This window comes from Serinus canaria, chromosome 7, assembly GCF_022539315.1.
Source record: "Serinus canaria isolate serCan28SL12 chromosome 7, serCan2020, whole genome shotgun sequence".
Classification (NCBI taxonomy): domain Eukaryota; kingdom Metazoa; phylum Chordata; class Aves; order Passeriformes; family Fringillidae; genus Serinus; species Serinus canaria.
In genome coordinates this window covers 12,100,214-12,119,571 of record NC_066321.1, presented here as the reverse complement: position 1 = coordinate 12,119,571, position 19,358 = coordinate 12,100,214, and the positions used below count along the sequence as shown (strand labels likewise).

General features: G+C 36.2%; 1 protein-coding gene across 4 annotated transcripts in view; it reads left to right on the top strand.

Moving 5' to 3' along the window:
* The window catches only part of PTPN4 (protein tyrosine phosphatase non-receptor type 4), a 103,112-nt gene that overhangs the window by 54,533 nt on the left and 29,221 nt on the right, over positions 1-19,358 (top strand). For all 4 annotated transcript variants that reach the window (XR_003946267.2, XM_018911382.3, XM_050977100.1 and 1 more), the window contains 5 exons: positions 966-1,053; positions 1,802-1,890; positions 7,105-7,168; positions 13,310-13,482; positions 17,158-17,226. Coding sequence is in view for 3 of the 4 variants with exons in the window: in XM_018911382.3 (XP_018766927.1) it covers positions 966-1,053; positions 1,802-1,890; positions 7,105-7,168; positions 13,310-13,482; positions 17,158-17,226 (483 nt within the window). In the remaining variant the exon portion in view is untranslated. The remainder of the gene's footprint in view (positions 1-965; positions 1,054-1,801; positions 1,891-7,104; positions 7,169-13,309; positions 13,483-17,157; positions 17,227-19,358) is intronic.

Below are 19,358 nucleotides of genomic sequence, written 5' to 3'. Positions count from 1 at the left end.
GGTGGGTTGTTGGGTTTTTTGGTTGGTTCATTGGTTTTGGTTCTTTCTTTTAAGATAATGTGATTTTTCTTTTTCTAGATTAAATGCCTGTATAATAAATACCACTGATGGTCTATGCAAAATATAAGTATCTAAATTAGTGAAATAATGAACATGTTAAGTTAAAGGTTCTCTGAAAACAGTATTTGTGTATATTATGTTGGATATTAACTTAGCCAGATATATTTTCTTTAAGATTTTTTTCCAGTCTTTGAGAATGTTCTGAGTATAAAGGCTTTGTTTTCATGATGCTCTCTCCAGTAAAAGAGTTACTTTAGAAGTAACAAAGTCCTTTTCTTCAATATCTGTTCTTTCCTGTGTGCGAGTCTCTGACCTTTCAGAAAGAGGAAAAGGCAATGAAGCAATGGAAAATATTTTTTTTTCAGTATGTAATGGTGTGGTACTTTCCAGTGATGGTTCCTTCCTATTTTAGAACTTAAGTGCCTTTTGTTAGTTAAATTTAACAAAATGTAAGCAATATTTATAAAACATTTGCTTGGTCAGGTCATGTTTGCTTTCAAAACTACAGAATGTTACCTTAAATTTCAGATAGAGGCTTAGAAAATTCTCCTAACTGCATTAAAGACATTTGAGTGAGGTGCTGGTAATTTAAATTACCAATGCCAAACACAGGATTGTAAAACTAATTTCCAGATTCTATGGCTCCACAAACATTTAAATGATTAAGTGCATTAAAATAAAATGGGTTGTGGGCTCTTGTCAAGACTTCTGTTGTTTTAGAAGCATAATTATTTTTCTGTTAAAATTTTTGGGTTACAGTCTGTTTATCATAAGAAAAGAAATTCAGATTTCAGAGTGGGGATAGAAGTAGTAAAATGAATGCAGATTTTCTGTCTGCACTCACCTGGGGAGCCTGATGTGGGAGGTCGTGTTAGATCATTTCTGATTTAGCTGCTTTCTTTCAGAGGGTTGTCTCCTGCAGAAGCAGAGTTCAATTATCTCAATACAGCACGTACCTTAGAACTTTATGGAGTTGAATTGCACTATGCAAGGGTAAGTTTGGATGAGCTAGTGTTGCAGTGTAAAAATGTATTCCTCTGAGATCTATGGAAAAATACACTTTTCTTTGTGTGAACCATCCTGGCTTTTGCTTACAAGAGAAAATAAAAGAAAAATATATTATCCTGTTAGGTGCCTAACTGGGATTTATTGATTGAATATCCACTGTTTCACTATAGAGAGGGTATTTCTTTGCTCATATTTGTGCTTAGTTATCTGTGTTAATCAGGTTGAGCTTTGTTGCCTTGAGTGCCATATTGAGAGTTCTATAGCAGGTGCTTGATTAGAGTACAAAGATATTTCAAGAAAAAAGTCCTACTTATATATGCTTACAATATTGTTTGTTTTAGAATCTCTCCTCTCTGTGTTCTGAGATTGCAGTTTCCTTTCAGTTAGGAATTAAAGTTGCTGGTTGCTTTTAGTGTAGCAAATGCCAAGCCAGTCTATTAGTGCTGCTATTTTTAATAAACCAGAATACTCTCGTATTTAGTTCATCAAAGTTTGTGAAAGACAGAAAATCGAACTTGAGAAATTAAAATTTTGTGGTAGCTTCTAAGGAACTCAGAGCAAACATTCAGGTTTGTCCTAAATAGGAGGGAATAATTTAATTTCTTATTTGTCTTATTAAAACACATTTCCTTCCGCATTATTTTGTGTATTTAGAGAGAGATGAGAATGAATATAAATGAGGTTTCAAAAGATTTATACTGTTTTTCAAGTAATTTTCTCTTTTCATTTTAAGGATCAAAGTAACAATGAAATAATGATTGGAGTGATGTCAGGTGGAATACTAATTTTTAAGAACCGAGTACGAATTAACACCTTTCAGTGGTAAGGACAGCTGTTTAATGTTTTTCTTTGCTATTTCAAAATATTTTTACCACTCTTAAAAAACTGAAACTTATGTTATTTTGTATCACATTGAAATTATTTATCTCATGTGCCATAGGGAATTTTGTGGGGGGTTTTGTCCTGGTCTGCATGCTGTGCTTGAAACTCTAATGAAACTGTAATGAATTTTAATATTTTTTTCTTCAGGAGTTTGCAAGCATGCTTTAATTAACTATATAGCCAGGGCCAGTGTGATGGTCTAGCTTGCAGTCTTTAAAGAGACTGTATTTAAAGTCTTTAAAGAGCTGAATTGAAAAATATTAACTAGAGATTGACTGCTCTTACCTGTTTTGTGACCTATAAATTAATTGTACTGTATGCTTGAAATTTAATGTAGTTATGGTACTTGTGAATCACTGAGGTGGAGCATTTAGGATATTGTCATCTCTTCATCAGTAAATAACCATTTTCATTGTATGATCAAAAAAGTGCATTTACTGCAGAAAATCTTTTAATCTCTAAATTCTTTAGAAGTACTCTGTAACCTCTGTGGTGCTCTGCAGAAATTATGTCACCTTTCTGGAAATGCCTTTCATAGTTCCTGCAGAAGTAACCTTCCCTTGGTTTCCCTTGCTGGTTGGGAGTTCATTTTGACTGCCTTATTACTTGTGTTGCTGAGTTGCTATAGCTGCATTCTGAGTTGGTGAAGTCAGTCATATAAGTTTATCATAGCAGACATCAGTTCACGAGGCACAAAAGTTGTTCGTTCAGGAGAAATTATCAGAACTGTTAATTTGTTGCTGATTTTGCATTTTTGTTTGCTGCCGATGTGTGCTTGATCTTTTCTGCAACCCAGTGAATTTCTGAGATATTCTGGTTTTCTGTGCTAAGCTTAGTCTCAAGGTTCATTGTAGGAAGTTACATATTTTGTGGTTTACCAAGCTGAGAAACAGTGTCATTGGTCGAATTTTAGTTGATTTATGTAGAGAATGAAAAAATGAAGCTATATCAGAGTTATCTGCAGCCAGTACAACTGAACGTGGTGAATGTTTTACCTGTATGCCTTTGAAGAAAAGTAAAACTGAGACTATTACAAAGCATTTCAATTTCTAGTCTTCATGGTTAATGGGTAAGTTAAAAGTGGAGCTTGCAATGATAAATCTGAAATTACTGTACCAGTCAGTCAGACCTGCCCTTATAATAGTGACACATTCCAGGAAAGATATCCTTCATGCGGTGAGAGTTTTGAGATGTTGGAGCCATTTCTGGGCTAAGGCTGCTTTATAAATGGAATGGTGTAATAATCAGGAAGGTTTTATTTCAGTCTGATTTTACTTCTGTTATTTTTGGGAAAACAGCAATAGTAGAAATAGGTTCCGTAAATCACACTGGTAAATTACTGAGTACTTACAATCTAAGTCATAATTAAGCTACACGTCACTAATGGAAGTTGGAGGTTTCTCTGAGTTCTGCTTCATATTGTTTGCATACCAGGGATGCTGATCTAAATTCTTAATGTGCTTTTTTTTGTGTGTGTAATTACCTAAACAGTTCTTCTTTGTATTCAACCATATCAGCTGACACCAGGGATATTAATTTCTTGCTGTGAGAACTATACTTCCAACATAATTGGTCTTTACAAAAAAAAAAAAAAAAAAAGAACCACCCTTCACCATTTCACCCTGTTAGACTGTTAGAGTCTTTCTTTTCCTCTGAGTAATAATCTGAAATACCAATTTCCACAATATAGGTCAATAATAAACATGCTACCCTTTCTTTCTATCCTTAATCATACTGCTGCTCTTGTGCCACTACTACTGATACTACTTCTTTTTGCTCCCACTTTTTCTTGTTTCTATGCAGCCGGAGCTGTGTAGTGTATTCCTAGTGCTTTATAGGTGTAGTAGATATTTGGATATCTGTTTTTCAGTACTCCAGAGTTTTGAGACAAGTGAGAGGATAGAAATGCATGTATGTGGGAGGAAATAAAGATTTAACTGTATTGCTTAGAGAAGACTCAAGTAAAATGTCTTTGCCCTCTCACACTTAATTTGATATTATATCTAAATTGCTTTTTATGAACCTTTTGATCATGGGGAGAAATTAAACAGGAGGAAGACAAGTGAGGAACAGACGAAAACAAAGGACACTGCCTTTTATCCCTGTGTCCTAACTTGATCTTCCTGTATTGTATATAATTCTTCCTTTCCCCACACTTTGCTACCAGGCACAGAGACCTGGGAATCCAAGGAGATTGAAGAGCAAAGGAGAAGATCATGGAGTAGGTCAGCCTTTCCTTTGTTACTAGATCACCTGTTTGGCAGTTGGAAACATGCTTTTCTTAGCCTGTTGTTTGTGGTTGATGTATCTCTGGAAAGATTTCTTGCCTTTTGCATCCAGTGCCAGTTGCAGTAGTGCTGTGGATCTCCTGGTTTTATCCTTCAGTGATTAGGTGGTACTGTGTTCTTCCTTGGTCATCTGATCCTGCTTACACATCTTGTGCACTTCTTTTTGTGTTTGAGCCCAGTCAGCAGTTCTGAGTGCATCTTGGCTGGCCTCTTCTCATGCTTGCATGTTTTCTAGAATATCAGGGTTGTTCTGGATTGAGAAGATTGTCCTTTTAGACTGACTACCTGTCCTCTGTTCCTGTGACCCAAAGGCAGCTTCTGTGGGATTTTGCCCACCAGAGCTCTGAACAAACTGGAGTTCCCTCTCCTGAACCCATGGTTTAGTTTGCTGCACCCCTCTACTTCCTTTCAGATCTTTAGCTTGGCCATCTCCCAGCTGCTAGAGCCCTGTTTGTCTTTGGCTACTAAATCTGGGCAATCCTTTCTTGTTTGTGAGTTGAGCTACTTTAAGCATCTTCCCTGGGTGACTGGTCCAGAGTCTGTGTCAAAGAGGTCTTGCTCAAGAAATTTGCTAGATTGCTCATGTCCTGCCTTTACACCCTCCCAAGGGTTAGGGTGGCAAAGCCCTTGTGAGAGCCAGGGCTTGGTATCAAGAGATTCCTTCCATGTGTTTGAGTACAATCTGCATTTTTAGACTTGGATTTCAAATTTCTCTTCATTCAAAAAGATATATTTTGTTATTTAAGATGTCTGAGGTGACTGTAGATGGAAAAATCATACCAGGAAAGTAATATTGATGCCTGCCTGTTCTTATGCTTTTCCTTGTATATACAGCATTGCCAACAGTCAGAGAAAGGAAGCATAGACAGGATGCCTTTTCCTTAGGCTGAGTATGGATGTGCTCATTCAGTGCCTAGCAGGGTATTAGCTTTGCATAGGAATTCTCTCATCTGCTGTATTTTTTTGTAATAGCTGGGAATCTGCTTTGCTGAGTAATTTCTTTGTACTTGAATGGTGGCTCTTTTGAGTTGAATTAGACCTTCTTGGCTAATGTTACAGCTTTGAATCTTTTCCAAATGGTTTCAGGCTTAAAAGTCAGCTGACCTCCCTCTGTAAGCCTAAATTATGGGATGACGTTAAAACCCTGTATGTATTATTCTCTTTGAGTTTGTAAATCACCAAAGCAGAAGAGGAAACCCCAGAGAGTGAGAGATAGTAAATGTTTTTATAAATGGAATAATTGCTAAGTAAATCTGATATATTGCAAAGTATATGGAGCTCCATTTTTAGAAAAGGTATATATTAAAATGTTCTTTTAATTGCACTGTAGACCAGAGTGTTAGAAAAATTAGTAATAACATACTTGTTGATTAGCTGCAGCCTAAATAGTCTAATTTTTTTTTCTGTTTTCCCCACAGTCAGATAGTTAATAATCACTAGTGTACATCCTATCTAGCAAACATATGACCCATCCTACATTATCCTTAATCAGGTTTTTGTCACAGGAGGTTCTAAGAAGATTGGTGCATTGCCAGGGGAATAATTTGATTTCAGTAGATAAGATGTAACTCACCTTTAAGTCTCAAATCCTTGAGAAACTAACTCTGATAGCAAGAATTTGTTAAGAATTTCAAAGAAACCCCAACTAATAAATAGGAGAGTTATTGCTGCTGCTTTTTTTTAATGTTTTTATTGTTAACTGTTAAACTAATAGCAAGGCTGGGAAAGAAAAAAGAAATGGGAAAATATGTAAATAACCATAATTTAAACACTAATATTCATGGAGTGTCTTTATGTTACTGCAAATAAAGACTCTCCCAACAAATTAGGACATCCCACTTAGGTTCCTGCTCTGAATAATCGCCTGGAGAAAAATGTCTTTATTTGATTTAGTTAAGAAGATAATTTCTATATATAGATATCCAACTTAGGTGTCCATTAATGTTTTGCTTCTCATCCTTCCGAGTCTAAAGGGTTTCTTATTGAGCAAATGATAAATATGCAAGTAGAAATTCCAGTCAGTTTGCAGTATTTTATCAGTTGTTCATTTTTCAAGTAACAAAAGTTACTCTGTTTTTCTTTTTACAGTTTGAACCTCACTTTTTTACTTGACCAAGGTGATACTCCTTTATATTTAATAAAATATATGACTATCCTCATATTACATTTCTTTGAAGAAATGTATCATTAGAACACAGCCTGTCTTTTCCCCTTTTGTGTAACTACTATTAGAGTGACCATTCAAAAGAGTCTGAAATTAGTGTCAGTATTTCATATGTTTATAGATAACCTGAAAGGTGAACATGTCTGTAGGCAGATTTTTCCCTTTCATGTGTTATTGTAAATGTTTTTTTCCTCCTAATAGTGTGATCATTTTTGTAAGGTTGTGAGTCCTATCTCTATGCTTACATCTTATCTTAACTATTGTACTTAAACAAGTTCTGGTTATATTTAAAGACATGTAACAACATAGACAAAGAAAGTTTTTCAGGGATCAGGTGAAGTTCAAAGGATTTTTTCATATTCTAAGGGATAATGAAAGCAGCCTGAGAAAAGAGAACATCTGCCTGGAATGACCTGAGGATAGAAAAGCTCTTTGGGCTTTGGAATGGGGAAAAGATACCAAAATTAGCAACTGCCTTGGGTTTGGGATGTAAACAAGTGAATTTGGTGGATAACGTAAATATACAGCTCATAAATTTCGAATTATGCAAACTATTTTATATAATCTTTGATATTTTATTTTTTGTCCGTGGAAAGGAAATCTGTTCTCTCTAGAAAGTATATTTTCAGTCGGTGTATTTAAGCCTTCGACCATGATTCAGTATTTGAAATGTTTAATATTGTGGTTTTGTTTTTCATTTAGGTTGAAGATTGTAAAAATTTCTTTTAAGTGCAAGCAGTTTTTTATTCAACTTAGGAAAGAACTGGTGAGTGCTGTCTTACATTTGATCTGAAAGCAATGACATTTCTTCTACTGCATGTCTGCATTGTACTGACTGATACTATGATGATTATTTGTTTTTTATGCAATTAAAAGTCCAGTTTCACCAACATTCTGGCTCTTTTGTGTTTCAAATAGACCATTACAATGCTTTATAAGTTTTCTTTTTCACCTGGTTTGCCTTATATTTTAGATACTTTTAGTTTTACATTTCTATGCAGGAAATGTAACTTGTTTATAAGATAAATATGGAAAAGGTGGAAAGTAAATCAATATTATATTTAAATTTCATGAAAAACCAGACTTAAGGTAGTGCTTAGTGCTGCTTCAGTTGTATATATGCTTGTAAATTAATGTTTGATAAACATGTTGATTTGTATTATTCAGATTTGCTAATACATGATGACTTTATTACTTATATTTAAACAGAGGAGATAAGAATTCCTTTGTAGTTTTAAATTACACATGGTATATTTTTATGCCTACTTCTGAATTTCTTGTGAAAAAGGTTGGAACTGAATGTTTCACTGCTTGAGGTGTGTGTTTGCTACCCCATGAAGCACTGCAGGACCACCGAGCACTTAATTCAGCACGAAATTGATTGTTCTGTGCCCCTGAGAGATGAGCTTCCATCACACACATAGCACTGGGGAAAGATGGAGGAATTTAATAAGAATATGAGTATGTGATTAATTTGTCAGATTAGTTAAGAGGTTTTTTGCAATTCTTACATCTGAAAGAATTTACTGTGGGGATGGTGAGAGACTAGAATAGGTTGTGGATGCCCCAGTCCTGGCAGTGTTCAAGGTTGAACAGCCTGGTCTGGTGGAAGGTGTCCCTGCCCCCATGGCCAGTGGGTTGGGATTAGATGATCTTTAAGATCTCTTCCAGCCCTTAATGTTCTATGATTCTGTGATTTGAAGACCTGAAATGCAAGGTTACAAACTAAATATAAAAGATGGCTCTAGGGAGAAATGCATCTTGAGTACTGTAAGGCTGTTCCAGGTTTCAAGACATTGTGGTTAAAGAAGAGAAACACCTGTTCTGTCAGGTCTGGTCAATATCTGGTGACTGCTACTAGTGCTGAAAACAGGAGTATATTAAAAGGAGTATCAACAGGTGTATCTTAAAAGCAGATCCTTCAAAATCATGAAGTGAGCAGGTCTGTCACTGTGAGCTGACATCATGCAACATGAGCAGAAAAGGTGGAGAGGGAATGTTTTATTGGGGTGACACTGCATTTTTGTAAAACCCCGCTGGAGCTACAGGCTTCTTCTCAAGGGCAGGCTGAGGTCAAATTCTGTCATGATACCAGTGTGTGTAACTTTCATTACAGTTGCAGGAAAGTTGTATTTGCATGTGAGATGAGAATTTGGGGTGTTTTTTGGAATTCAGAAATTATGGACTGCTGTTGTTTCCTAAAAAACTTGATGAAAATGCTGTGGTAGCAGAGTTCAGGACCTTGAAGATTAAGATACCTCGCTATAAAATAGGGTTGGGTGCTGTGTACTTGAGTATTTCATCTATTTTCTGCAGAAAATAAATCTGTTTATAATAGAAGGTAATACTAAGATAGCTTTCTCCTCTTATTTCTGTTGCTTTTTAATACTCTACATATTGTTACTTGCATGAGAATCTAGTTTATATAATTAATGTAATTTCTCTTCCAAGACATCCAAACTGACAAATTAAAAAGCCTTGTAGTGTTTTTCTTTAAACTCTGTGTATCAGATGAAAACTGGTGGCAAGAACTTAATTTTCATTTATTCCAAGTCATTAATATCTTAAGATCAAAGCTGAAATTTGACTTCCAAAGAAGTCATACTTAAACTAATTTTTTAATTACAGCTAATATTAAAATTACTGTTTCCAGAGTTACTTTCCCTGACTAGATTCATAGGATAAGATTCATCTCACCTATGTTCAGTTTCAGTTAGGTTAAAAGAACATATTTTCTGATTCATGATACTTGGCTCACTGAAGCTCATCATTACATTTCTTCTGTAATAATCACATGCAAAGGCTGAAACATCTTGCCTGAACAGGAAGTATGTTTTAGGGTGGATTAAGTTGTTCTCTGGTGGTATATTCTTCCTTTTGCTTTTGTTTTCTCTTGCATTAACAATAAAGGGAGCCTAAATGACTCTCTTTAGGCAGCAGAAACTAGGTGAAATGACTCAGTGATTGCACATTTGGTATGTAAAATATCTCTGGTCTAGTGCTTTGAGTGCATATTTTAAATCACCTGTTTATGATATGGCAGGGGAAATACATTCATGGTATGCTGATGATGTGTTTCAAAGTGGTGTGTAAATATATAACAAATTGTACATTGGAGAAACTGCATTTTTTTGAATGCAAAGCTGAGATGCTGTAGAATATTAACTTAGTGGACTTGGGAAAGGAATTTTCCACTGTTTTTTTTTTTTTTTTCCTGACTGGGCTACATACACTTTTATATAATTCTAAAAAGATATTTTTCAAATACTGCTCATAAGTGTTGAGAGCTTTTAATTACAATTGTCCTCAAAAGTGCAAGTGCCTTATCTTATAATCGCCTATTAAATTAATTTGCTGACTTGGCATAGCTTAAAGGCATCAACATAAATAAAGAATTATTTGCCTACTTTTATTAGATTATATCTGTGTTTAAATAAATCACTTAAATGAAAGGAGATGAAGCAGTTGATTGTCACAGTCATTTTCCACTGGTAGTGTAATACAATCTTGAGTGGAAGCTGGTGCAGTACTCTGACAATCATATGGCTGGAGCATATATCCACTGGAGTAAGTTTTTTCCCCCATTGTTATTTTATGATTTTGTGGGGGAAAAGTATGTTATATGTAGGACTTCTTCATCCAACATTAGAAGCCCCCTGAGCCATTACTTCAATAGCATTTTTTTCCATCGTATCTTACTTTGTTCTGCCTGCTCTGTATGCTGCTTTCCTTACATGCTTTGAAGCTGCTTAAGAATAATTCAGTAGTTTTGTTTTTCTAGATGTTTCCCTATACTTCTCTGGTTCTATTTAGTTGCACCCTTGGCTGTAGTAATATCAATAGCCAGCATCAAGCTCTTAATGCCATCCAGCATGTTTTTGTGATCTTGATTCTTTGACAGCCAAAGAAGCTGTTCAATATTTTCTTTTGCTCATCTAGAAGACAGATATGCATTGAAAAGTGAGTCTGGAACTAAACAATATGATAGGTTTCTGGCCATAACTGAAACCTGGTTCCAGTGAGTGGCCAGGATAATTGATTTTATTTTTTTTTAATTATATGTTATGTATCTGAAGTTTGTGCTTTGAATTCTGTCTGACTTTTTTTGACTGACTTTTAGAAAGAACTTGGTCAAAAATCAGAAGGTGGTGCATGGGCTTATCGGCCCAAGTACATACTTGATCTTAAGTAGCACTGGCATTCATTAGATGCCTACTTGATTGATGCCTAATCCTGTCAAAGTTTGTATATTGCCTTTTTTTATGAAGAGCAAATACTGCTGGCAAAAGTATATTTGCTGCATTTAAACTTTCACAGGACTTTTGCCCCCTATTTCTGGAAGATGTTGAGTGTAGGGAGCATCTGCCATTATAAAGCACAAGTCTTTTTTTTCCCTCTGAGATCGGGTAGGGAATTTCTGCTTTTTTTTTTTCTGGAATTCTTCCTTGTTTAGCCAAAGTAAAAGGGTCTCATTACAGAGTAAGTTTTTCAACTCAGTTTCTTTCCTGAGCAGCAAGAGATTGGAGCAGTGTTCTGGAGTCACTGTTTCAAGGCAGGCAAACATGGGTTTGAATGAATGGCCCCACTCAAGCTGCTTATTCAAGTACTGAGCTGTTCTTTGTGAGAGGAGCACCAATATGCAGTCTGCTTTTTTGTTGGGTTTACATTTTTAATAATAGGAATCACAAAAATTATTTGGATTTCACTATATCCTACCTCTATTTGTCTTAGTGTAGTTTTGTGCTGGGGCCCAGATCTTCATTATCAGTATTGCATCCCAGCTGCTTCACTCTTCCTCTCATGGCAAGACTGTTTTCCTCTCTTTAATAAAAACCACAGACACAATTACTAAGATAATAATTTTGGAGAAGAATCCTGCTGTGACTCTCTGACACTGTCTAACACTGATCTCAGTAGACATAGCCCCCTACAATGCCTGCATGTCATTATCAGACCATAGAGCATGCTGTATCTTGCTGGAGCCTTGTGCTGTAAAAGCATTCCTTGGGCTGCTGGGCTGCAGTATAACTGTCCTGTTACTTTATGTGCTTTCAGCTGAACTACGATGGATATTACAAATGTCAACTTGGGGTCCTGTGCTGAGCCCACATTGATTCAAGCCTGATGTTTCCAAGGAATACAGGGGCAGCCTTTCTCTAAATCAGGCAGTAGAAGCAGATCTTGCACCCCAGAATTATCAGCTAAGATGAAGTTCAAGTGCCCAAGTTACATTGGAATATTACAGAACCTTCAAGGGTGAATAGGGGAGGGATGAGTGCGCTTAGGAGCTAATATCATATATTATTCTTTATCTTAAACAATGTTTCCTAGCTATAATTGAGATGAAGGGTAGGGTTTGAGGATCAGTTCTCCCTGCACTGCAATGAAAGCTTTGAATAGAAGTATTGTTAAGGTACCTTGAAAGCTCTAGCACACCAAGTTCCTGTGAAAGTGCTGTCTTGCATTACAATTAAGTTGATCTTGCTGCAGCTCCTTCTCATCCTGCCATACTAGCTCCTCCTTCATGCTTCATGTCTGATCTACTGATCAGATGGTGGAATGAGATTCAGATCAGCTCGTTTTCTGGAATACAAACTAGGGGAAACAGCAGGTTATATTTTTTTCCCCAACCCATAATTATAATACTTTGAATGACATTAAAATGCATGATCACCAGCTCATGTAACTTGTCACATTTTCTTTTCCAACTGTTTAAAAGGCTGACAGAACATGAAAACTTGCTATATCATGATTACTTGTTGCTAGAATCTAAAATTTTAGCTGTTTCATCCTTTACTGGATGCAGATGAAGGCAGTCCATAATTATACATAGTTGCTCTCGCAGAATAGTAATCTACCTTGTTTATATTGTTTGATTTTTATATTGTTGATAAAGCCTTTTATAACTACATAGGTAATGTGCTTAATTTCTGTTATCTTGTTTCTGAATTCTAATTTTTAAATCATTCTGTTCACAAGTCTAAAAAATACGAGGAACAGTTGGCAATACTTGGAAATTAAAAACAGATCTTTGTAATTGAATTAAAATATCAGGATTTAGATTTTTTAATATAATTTCTTAAATTTGATCAATAAATAGTTAGAATTTGCTGTTTGTTTTAAATCCATTTTATTTTGCCCTAAATTTGTCCTCTGGCTGAAAACAGTGTCCATCTTGTTCCTGAATACAACACTGGGGGAAGAATTGCAGGTCTCTGTGCCTTGGTTTCTCAGCAGATCTGAAGATGAGCAGACCAACAAAAGCTTAACTTGGAAAAGGACTTTACTACTAAGTTAAATCAGTTAAAGTGTGCAAAATGTTGGGGAGAATTTAGTACTGCGAAGAGAAAGAAGGATGCTGCTGACATTTCTGGACCTACAGAGGTTGTTATCAAGCTCTCTCAACAGGCAGAATAGCTTAGCTTGCTTTGCCATTTTGCTTCTTGCATTTCCCAGGAATCTAATGAATCATTTAGAAGTAGGAACTGTCAGTTGCTCTTGAGATCAATACCTGTTCCCAATCTCCAACTGCCACATGTTCATGACAATTACTCACCTTAACTGTAGTTTTGAACAGAGAGGCATTGTCTTTGAGCTCCCAAATAATGGAATTCTCTTCATGTAGTTTGGGTCATACCTTTTAGACTTGTTACTATATGACTAAACAGAATGATAACCTTTGAGCAGGCTGGTTTTAAAACAAAAATAACTTGGGAACAAAAATATTTTTTAAAGTAATAGTGAAGGTATTTCAAAAGGGTTTGTTGTACATAAAGTTAATAGAAAATTAGAGTCTCACTTCAAAAAGCATTATTTAAAAAAAATTCCTCGAAGCCAAAAATATTTCTTAGTTTCAAAAAGAACTTTGAATAGTTCTTATCTAAAATACATTTTTCTCATTTTTTAGCATGAATCTAGAGAAACATTACTGGGATTCAATATGGTGAATTACCGAGCATGTAAGAATTTGTGGAAAGCTTGTGTTGAGCATCACACGTTCTTCCGTTTGGACAGACCACTCCCGCCTCAGAAGAACTTTTTTGCACATTATTTCACTTTGGGTTCCAAGTTCCGGTACTGGTAAGTGCTGATTTGAAATATATGGGGAAAAATATGAGTAGTGAGCTCATCAATAAAGACGGGGAATTATCTAGAGTCTACATTAAAATGTAATTCAAGTAGGTTTTGAACCCTGCAACAGTTCCCCTTCCCTGTTGGCTTAAGTTTCAAATGTCACTCATTTTTTTAAGATAGCTTGAAAATACAATTATTACATTATTAGTGGTCATTCTTGCCCTAGTGCTCTGAGATTGTCTCCCAAGCTGCATTTCTTGGCCTGTTCTCCTGCTGGGTTATGTTCATCTTAAAAATGTTGTCTCAAAACTTTAAGGTCTTTGACCTGGTCTTTTTGAAAACTGTTGAGTCTCAGGTACTGCATGCAGCAACAGCAACAAAACAGACCTAAATAAATTCCAAATACAATTCATTGAAAAGAACTTTGTACAAGGAAAGCCTACTTATCTACATGTATACAAATAGGAATTAGGTGAAAACAAAGGACATACATGCACTGTATCAAACCCAGAGCTTTAGAAAATGAGGAGGAAATTAAATCCATAACCTTTAAGGATGAACTTAAAGTAATAGGTGAAAAGCTTGGAGGTGCACAGGATGACTGTGGAATATCTATAATCCCTGTAATGCTGGAGTGGGTGGTTTTGGGTTTTGCTGGTTTATACTTTTTATTTTAAAAAAAAATCTCTATTCAGTGACAGAATTAACTGTCTCTGCAAGTAATGCAGAATGCCAATGGTTTAAATCATGCCTGAAACAGAGAATAACAGAGCTGCTACTAATCATCCATCTAGAATGGCAGTAGTGTCTGTGACGTACAAAGGGACATGATGAAAAGCTAGAAAACAGAATAACAGGCTATTTCTGTCACACTTGTGAATTGCATAAATGTATAAAGAGGAAAGTAATTCAGTGGCTAACTGTTTATAGCATCTGTTTTTGACCAGCATTCACAGTACCCATTTGAGAAACAGCATTCTGTGATCCTGAACAGTGTTTGAGACTTGACTCAATGTTGCTGTAGAGAATTTCAGGGAGCCTTTTCACTTCTGTAAGGATTTTGAATCTGAATCATTGTCGTTACTATTACAGAATAGCTCTTTGATGATGACATTGAACTTAACATAAGATGAGAAGGGAAATTGCATAAAAACGAAGGTCGTTAAAGTTCCTGGAACAGCCAAAAGGCTGGAATTTCTGCAGGTAGTTTGAGAGCTTCTTGAGAGGCAGTGTAAGAAGAATAACATGGCCCACAAAGAGAGATTGAGGGCACTAGGCTTATTTAATCTGGTGGAGAGGAAGCTAAGGGGGAATTCAGCAGCAATCCTAAAGCTGCTTCAAGGGTAATGTCAGTACTGATAGACCCAAAGGTGCTGGTAACAGGCAAAGGTGCTGGTAACTATGAAGATTCTGGGTAGACATGAGGCAAAGTATTTGGTTTTTTTTAAGAGGTGTGTTGCCAGAGCAAGTTATCTGGACTGGCTCTGGGTTCTCTGTTAGTGGAGGCTTTCAAAAGCCATGGCCGGAGGTGACCGGAGTGTTAGCAGGAGATTGGACTAGAGACTTCTAGCCAACATCGGTATGATGAAAAGGAGTCCGTAAAATACAGAACTGACAGGTCTAGACAGAATTATCTCCACTTCTGAAAGAAATTGAGGATATGAAATTGTTGAACTATTGAATTGTTACATAACCTATTTCCAATGGTCTAAAATACTTCTATGCATTTAATGTTAAAGAATATTTAGGATTTTTTTTTTAGTAAAGCTTCCATGAGGGATCTAGAAGACTGTTAGTGAGCAAAGGTGACTTCTGTACACTGTCATTGGATTTTTCAAAGTGGTTCTTATAGTATTCCTCACCAAATACTCATGAAAAAACATGAAGAGTTTTACTGTGTATTAGAATTTCTTTTAACCAGATGGGAAACAAGTAGGTTCCTTTTTCACAATGGAGGGAAGTTACCACTGAAATGATACAGAGTTTTGTAGCAAAATCTGAAACCAACAGTAAAAGGTTTTGATGGTGTTTCACAATGAGGGGTGAATAGGCAATAAAATAGTAGATCAAGTTCAGTGCCCAAAAAGAGAAAGAAAAGAGTAGGAGCATTCTCTGAAAACCTTAAATCAATTATTAGTAGCAGTTATAGAAGGACAAATAGAATGATAGAGGTATTTGAAAGGAATGGAGGCAAATACAGCCAACTTACTGCTTGTTGGAGTTTGAAATGTGTAACCCCAGAAATTTAGCTGGCAGCAGGTTTGGAAAGAGAAATTTCCTGGATTCAGAGCATGGCAGAGGTTGGAGGGCAGCTCTGGACACTGTCGAGTCCAATGCCCTGTTCTAACAGGGTCCACTGTAGCATGTTGCCCAGGAACATAATCAGCCAGGTTTTGAATGTCTCCAAGGAGGAAAACTGCACCATCTCTGAGCAACCTGGTTCAGTGTTAAACTATCTTCAAAGTAAAAACTTTCTTTTGTCTTGGTGGGTGATGAGGCTGTTGTTGTGTTGCCCTGCCCTTGCTGCCTGCCCTGATTAAGATGTCTTGTATTTCTGTTTGTGCTGATTGCCTCTTGTTCTGTCTCTGGACTCCCTTAAGAAGCATCTGGCTGTATTTTTTACTTTCCCTTTCTGGCATTTTATCCTTCTGAGCCTTCTCTTCCTGAGGCTGAACAGTCCCAGCTCTCTCAGCCTTTCCCCATCTATCACATGCTGCATACCCTTAGCTGTCTCTGTGGTCCTTTGCTTGACTTGTGGAGCTCTGGAACTCCATCAAGCATCCCAGATGTGCTCTCTCACCTGTACTGGGCAAACCTGCTCTACAGCCAGTTGACACTCAGCCTGTGCATGGGGTTATTCCTCCTCAGCTGCAAGTTTTTGCATTTTCCTTCACTGAATTTCATGAGATTCCAGCTGACCTGTTTCTCAGGTCTTCACATCCAGTAGTTCTGTAATATGATGGTGGAAATAGCTGATTCTTTGGTTTCATTATGTAAATATCCTTGTAGGAGACTCTGTGCTTGTTCTGAAGTTATTCAGGGAGAAGTGGCTACAAGAGCAAGTGTTGCTGGTATCTTGTCACCAATTCTTAAGTGCTGATAGGTACTTAAAATTTGGGGGATTTTTCTAGAAGAGAAATGATGAAATATTATAAAGAATCTTTGATTTGACACAAGACATCTGTTCTTATATGAAAAATCAGCAAGTTCCAAGATCTAAGCTTGGTTTTGACAAGTTGCATAGAAGAATACAATCCTGATGTGCTTAATGTGTAATTTTTTAGTGGTATTTGTATTTTGCTAAACTAAGTAGCAACCTCGTTACTAGCAATTCAGGGAATAGTTTAAGTAGAGTATGGAAGAGATGCTGTAAGTTTTTGACAGTGACTATAACAGGAAATATTATTAAATGTTACTCAAAGATCCAAGCAGAGATTTCTTATTGCTTTGGATAAAAAAGCAAGCAGAAGGGAAAGCTTTTGCTACATCTAAAATTATTTGGAAAGAAGACCTACATTTCTACCAAGTGCTTTCTAAGGTTATGCTGTACTTAAGGCAGGGCAATTGCTTGAGCATGACTGAAAACAGAATTTAGGCATTTTGTTGAGATGGTTCAATTTAAAAAAAAATTGTTATTTAATCATGTTGGATTTAGTGGTTTGATTTTGTTTTTCTTTCTAGTGGGAGAACAGAGGTCCAATCTGTGCAGTATGGTAAAGAAAGAGCAAATAAAGACAGGGTATTTGCAAGGTAAGTAGTTTGCTTTCCTTAATATTTTCCCATTTATACATTTAAAAAACTCAGGATAGCCTTCAGTCTACATAGTTTGTTGTTACCTGTATTAGTTCTCTGTGCTGTTTTTATTACAAAGAATGGTTTCCTCCTGTTAAAAGACTCCATTAAAATACTGAGTTAATGGGTATTTTTGTCTGTAATAATATCTTGCAACTGTACATGTGTATTTTCTTTGGAAATAAGTACAGTGAGTCTTACTTGTGAGAACAGCTTTATCACTGTAGTCTCTATGAGGCATTTTACTGTGAAATGTGAGTTGCTTCTGAAGATATTTGGTCACAGAGTAATTGGCTAATCAGGAATATATGACTTAATTTTATTCCAGGCTCCTGAGCAGTTTTGTGATTACAATAAAAGATTCAAGACATAAATTTAGTTATTTCTTCAGAAATTATGGTGCTGTTTTCCATAGTAAAGCACCTGCTACATCCACCTGGCAGTTTGCTCTGATCATGAATAGAATCCTTGTGGGGAGGGGGCAGTCCTGTCCTTTTTTTATGTTTCTACTTTTACTGAGATCCAAGATGTCTTTTTGCCCTTTAAGGAACTCAGGAGTTCAAATTTGTGCTTGCAGACTTCCAGTAGTAAATCCAGCAAAGTGCCTGCCATTTGCCAAGTGCCTGCTGACACTGTTTCTAGGAGCATTGGTGAATTCTGCCTTGATTTCCTTCCCTTCTTTCCCCTTTCTGTGCGTTAGAATTTAAGTTGGGTTTTAGCTCAGCCCACCATAGATAGCTCCATACTAGGTTTGGGGGGGCAGAAATTTGTAACATGTTGGTTCTACAAGTAGATTTTTATAAAATCATTTTTTTTTTCCTGTGTAAAACCGGGTTTTACTCCATTTAATTTGCTTTGGGAATGTGAGTGAATTTAGATTTGTACTTGGAGCAACTTTTTTTAGTACTTAGGAGACTCAACACTGTGACAGGTGAGCTTTACTTCACTAAATGACAGTTGTGAATCAGTTAAAAATGGTTTTTCTTGTTGCACTCTAAACTTGGCGATTCCCCACAAGTCAAGAGAGTGGAGGAGAGCTGATAGTTTGTTTTGAGGAGTATTTTTATCATTTCAGAAACTCTTATGCAGTAGATGGCACTCTTCCCTTTGCAGCCAAACCCAGCAAGTGCTGCTGGGGGTCACTTGTAGTTTATAAAATATAGTTGGATAAAATGGATGAAGTCGATAAAATCAAAAGCCATGGCTGGAACTGCTCTTATTTTCATAAATCTTTGTTTCTTTTAGTTAATAAAATACTTGGCTCATTCATCCTCAGGAGTTTTATTTCCCGTGGTTGCCTTTTTATTAAGAAATAGAGCATTTATCCACATATTTTGAATTTCTAAGAAGTGTTGATGGTTGTTGTCTGAGGCATATGTGTTTATATCAGTGAAATGAAATAATGGTGTATTGTAACAAATATATCTCAAAAGGTTTTTAACAAATCAGCTGCTTCTTCTGTCTTCCTCATGACAGTGTGCAATTAATTTTTTTCAGTTTTAAAGACCTTTAATATTTTCAAGAGTGAAAAAAGCTTAAAACACAGTGTTGTTCAAGAAACTTAATTTAAGAACAATAATTCTTTGTCTTCTAAACATTTGCATCTCAGGTTGACACACGGAGTAGATGTCAGCCCTTTTGTATTCATACAGAGGATAAGTTTTGTTTTCTAAGATTTTCCAGCTGTAGTCTGGGTTTTATTCCTGTAGCCTGCCTTTCTTTTTCATGGTGTGACTTTATCAGGCAGTCATGGTAGCGTTGAACAGCTTTTTAAGCTCTCGGACAGTGGGATTCTTTTGGTGGCTTTTCAAGGTCTTTCTTGAGAATGAGGTGGACACATGAGTTTAAATAATTGCTGTTGCTTTTATTATTTTGCATAATAAAATTAATTCAAGATCAGTTAAAGAAATATTTTCAGTGGTTTTTTGTAGAGTTATCCAGATTTACACTTGGATTTCTTAACAATACCTAATTAGAAACTGCCTTATTTGAACTAATGCTGTCTAAGCAAACCTATGAATCATTTCATGGTAAGAAAATGAACATAGAGAATTACACTGAGATGTTACTAGAGTGATCTGTTGGCTCTA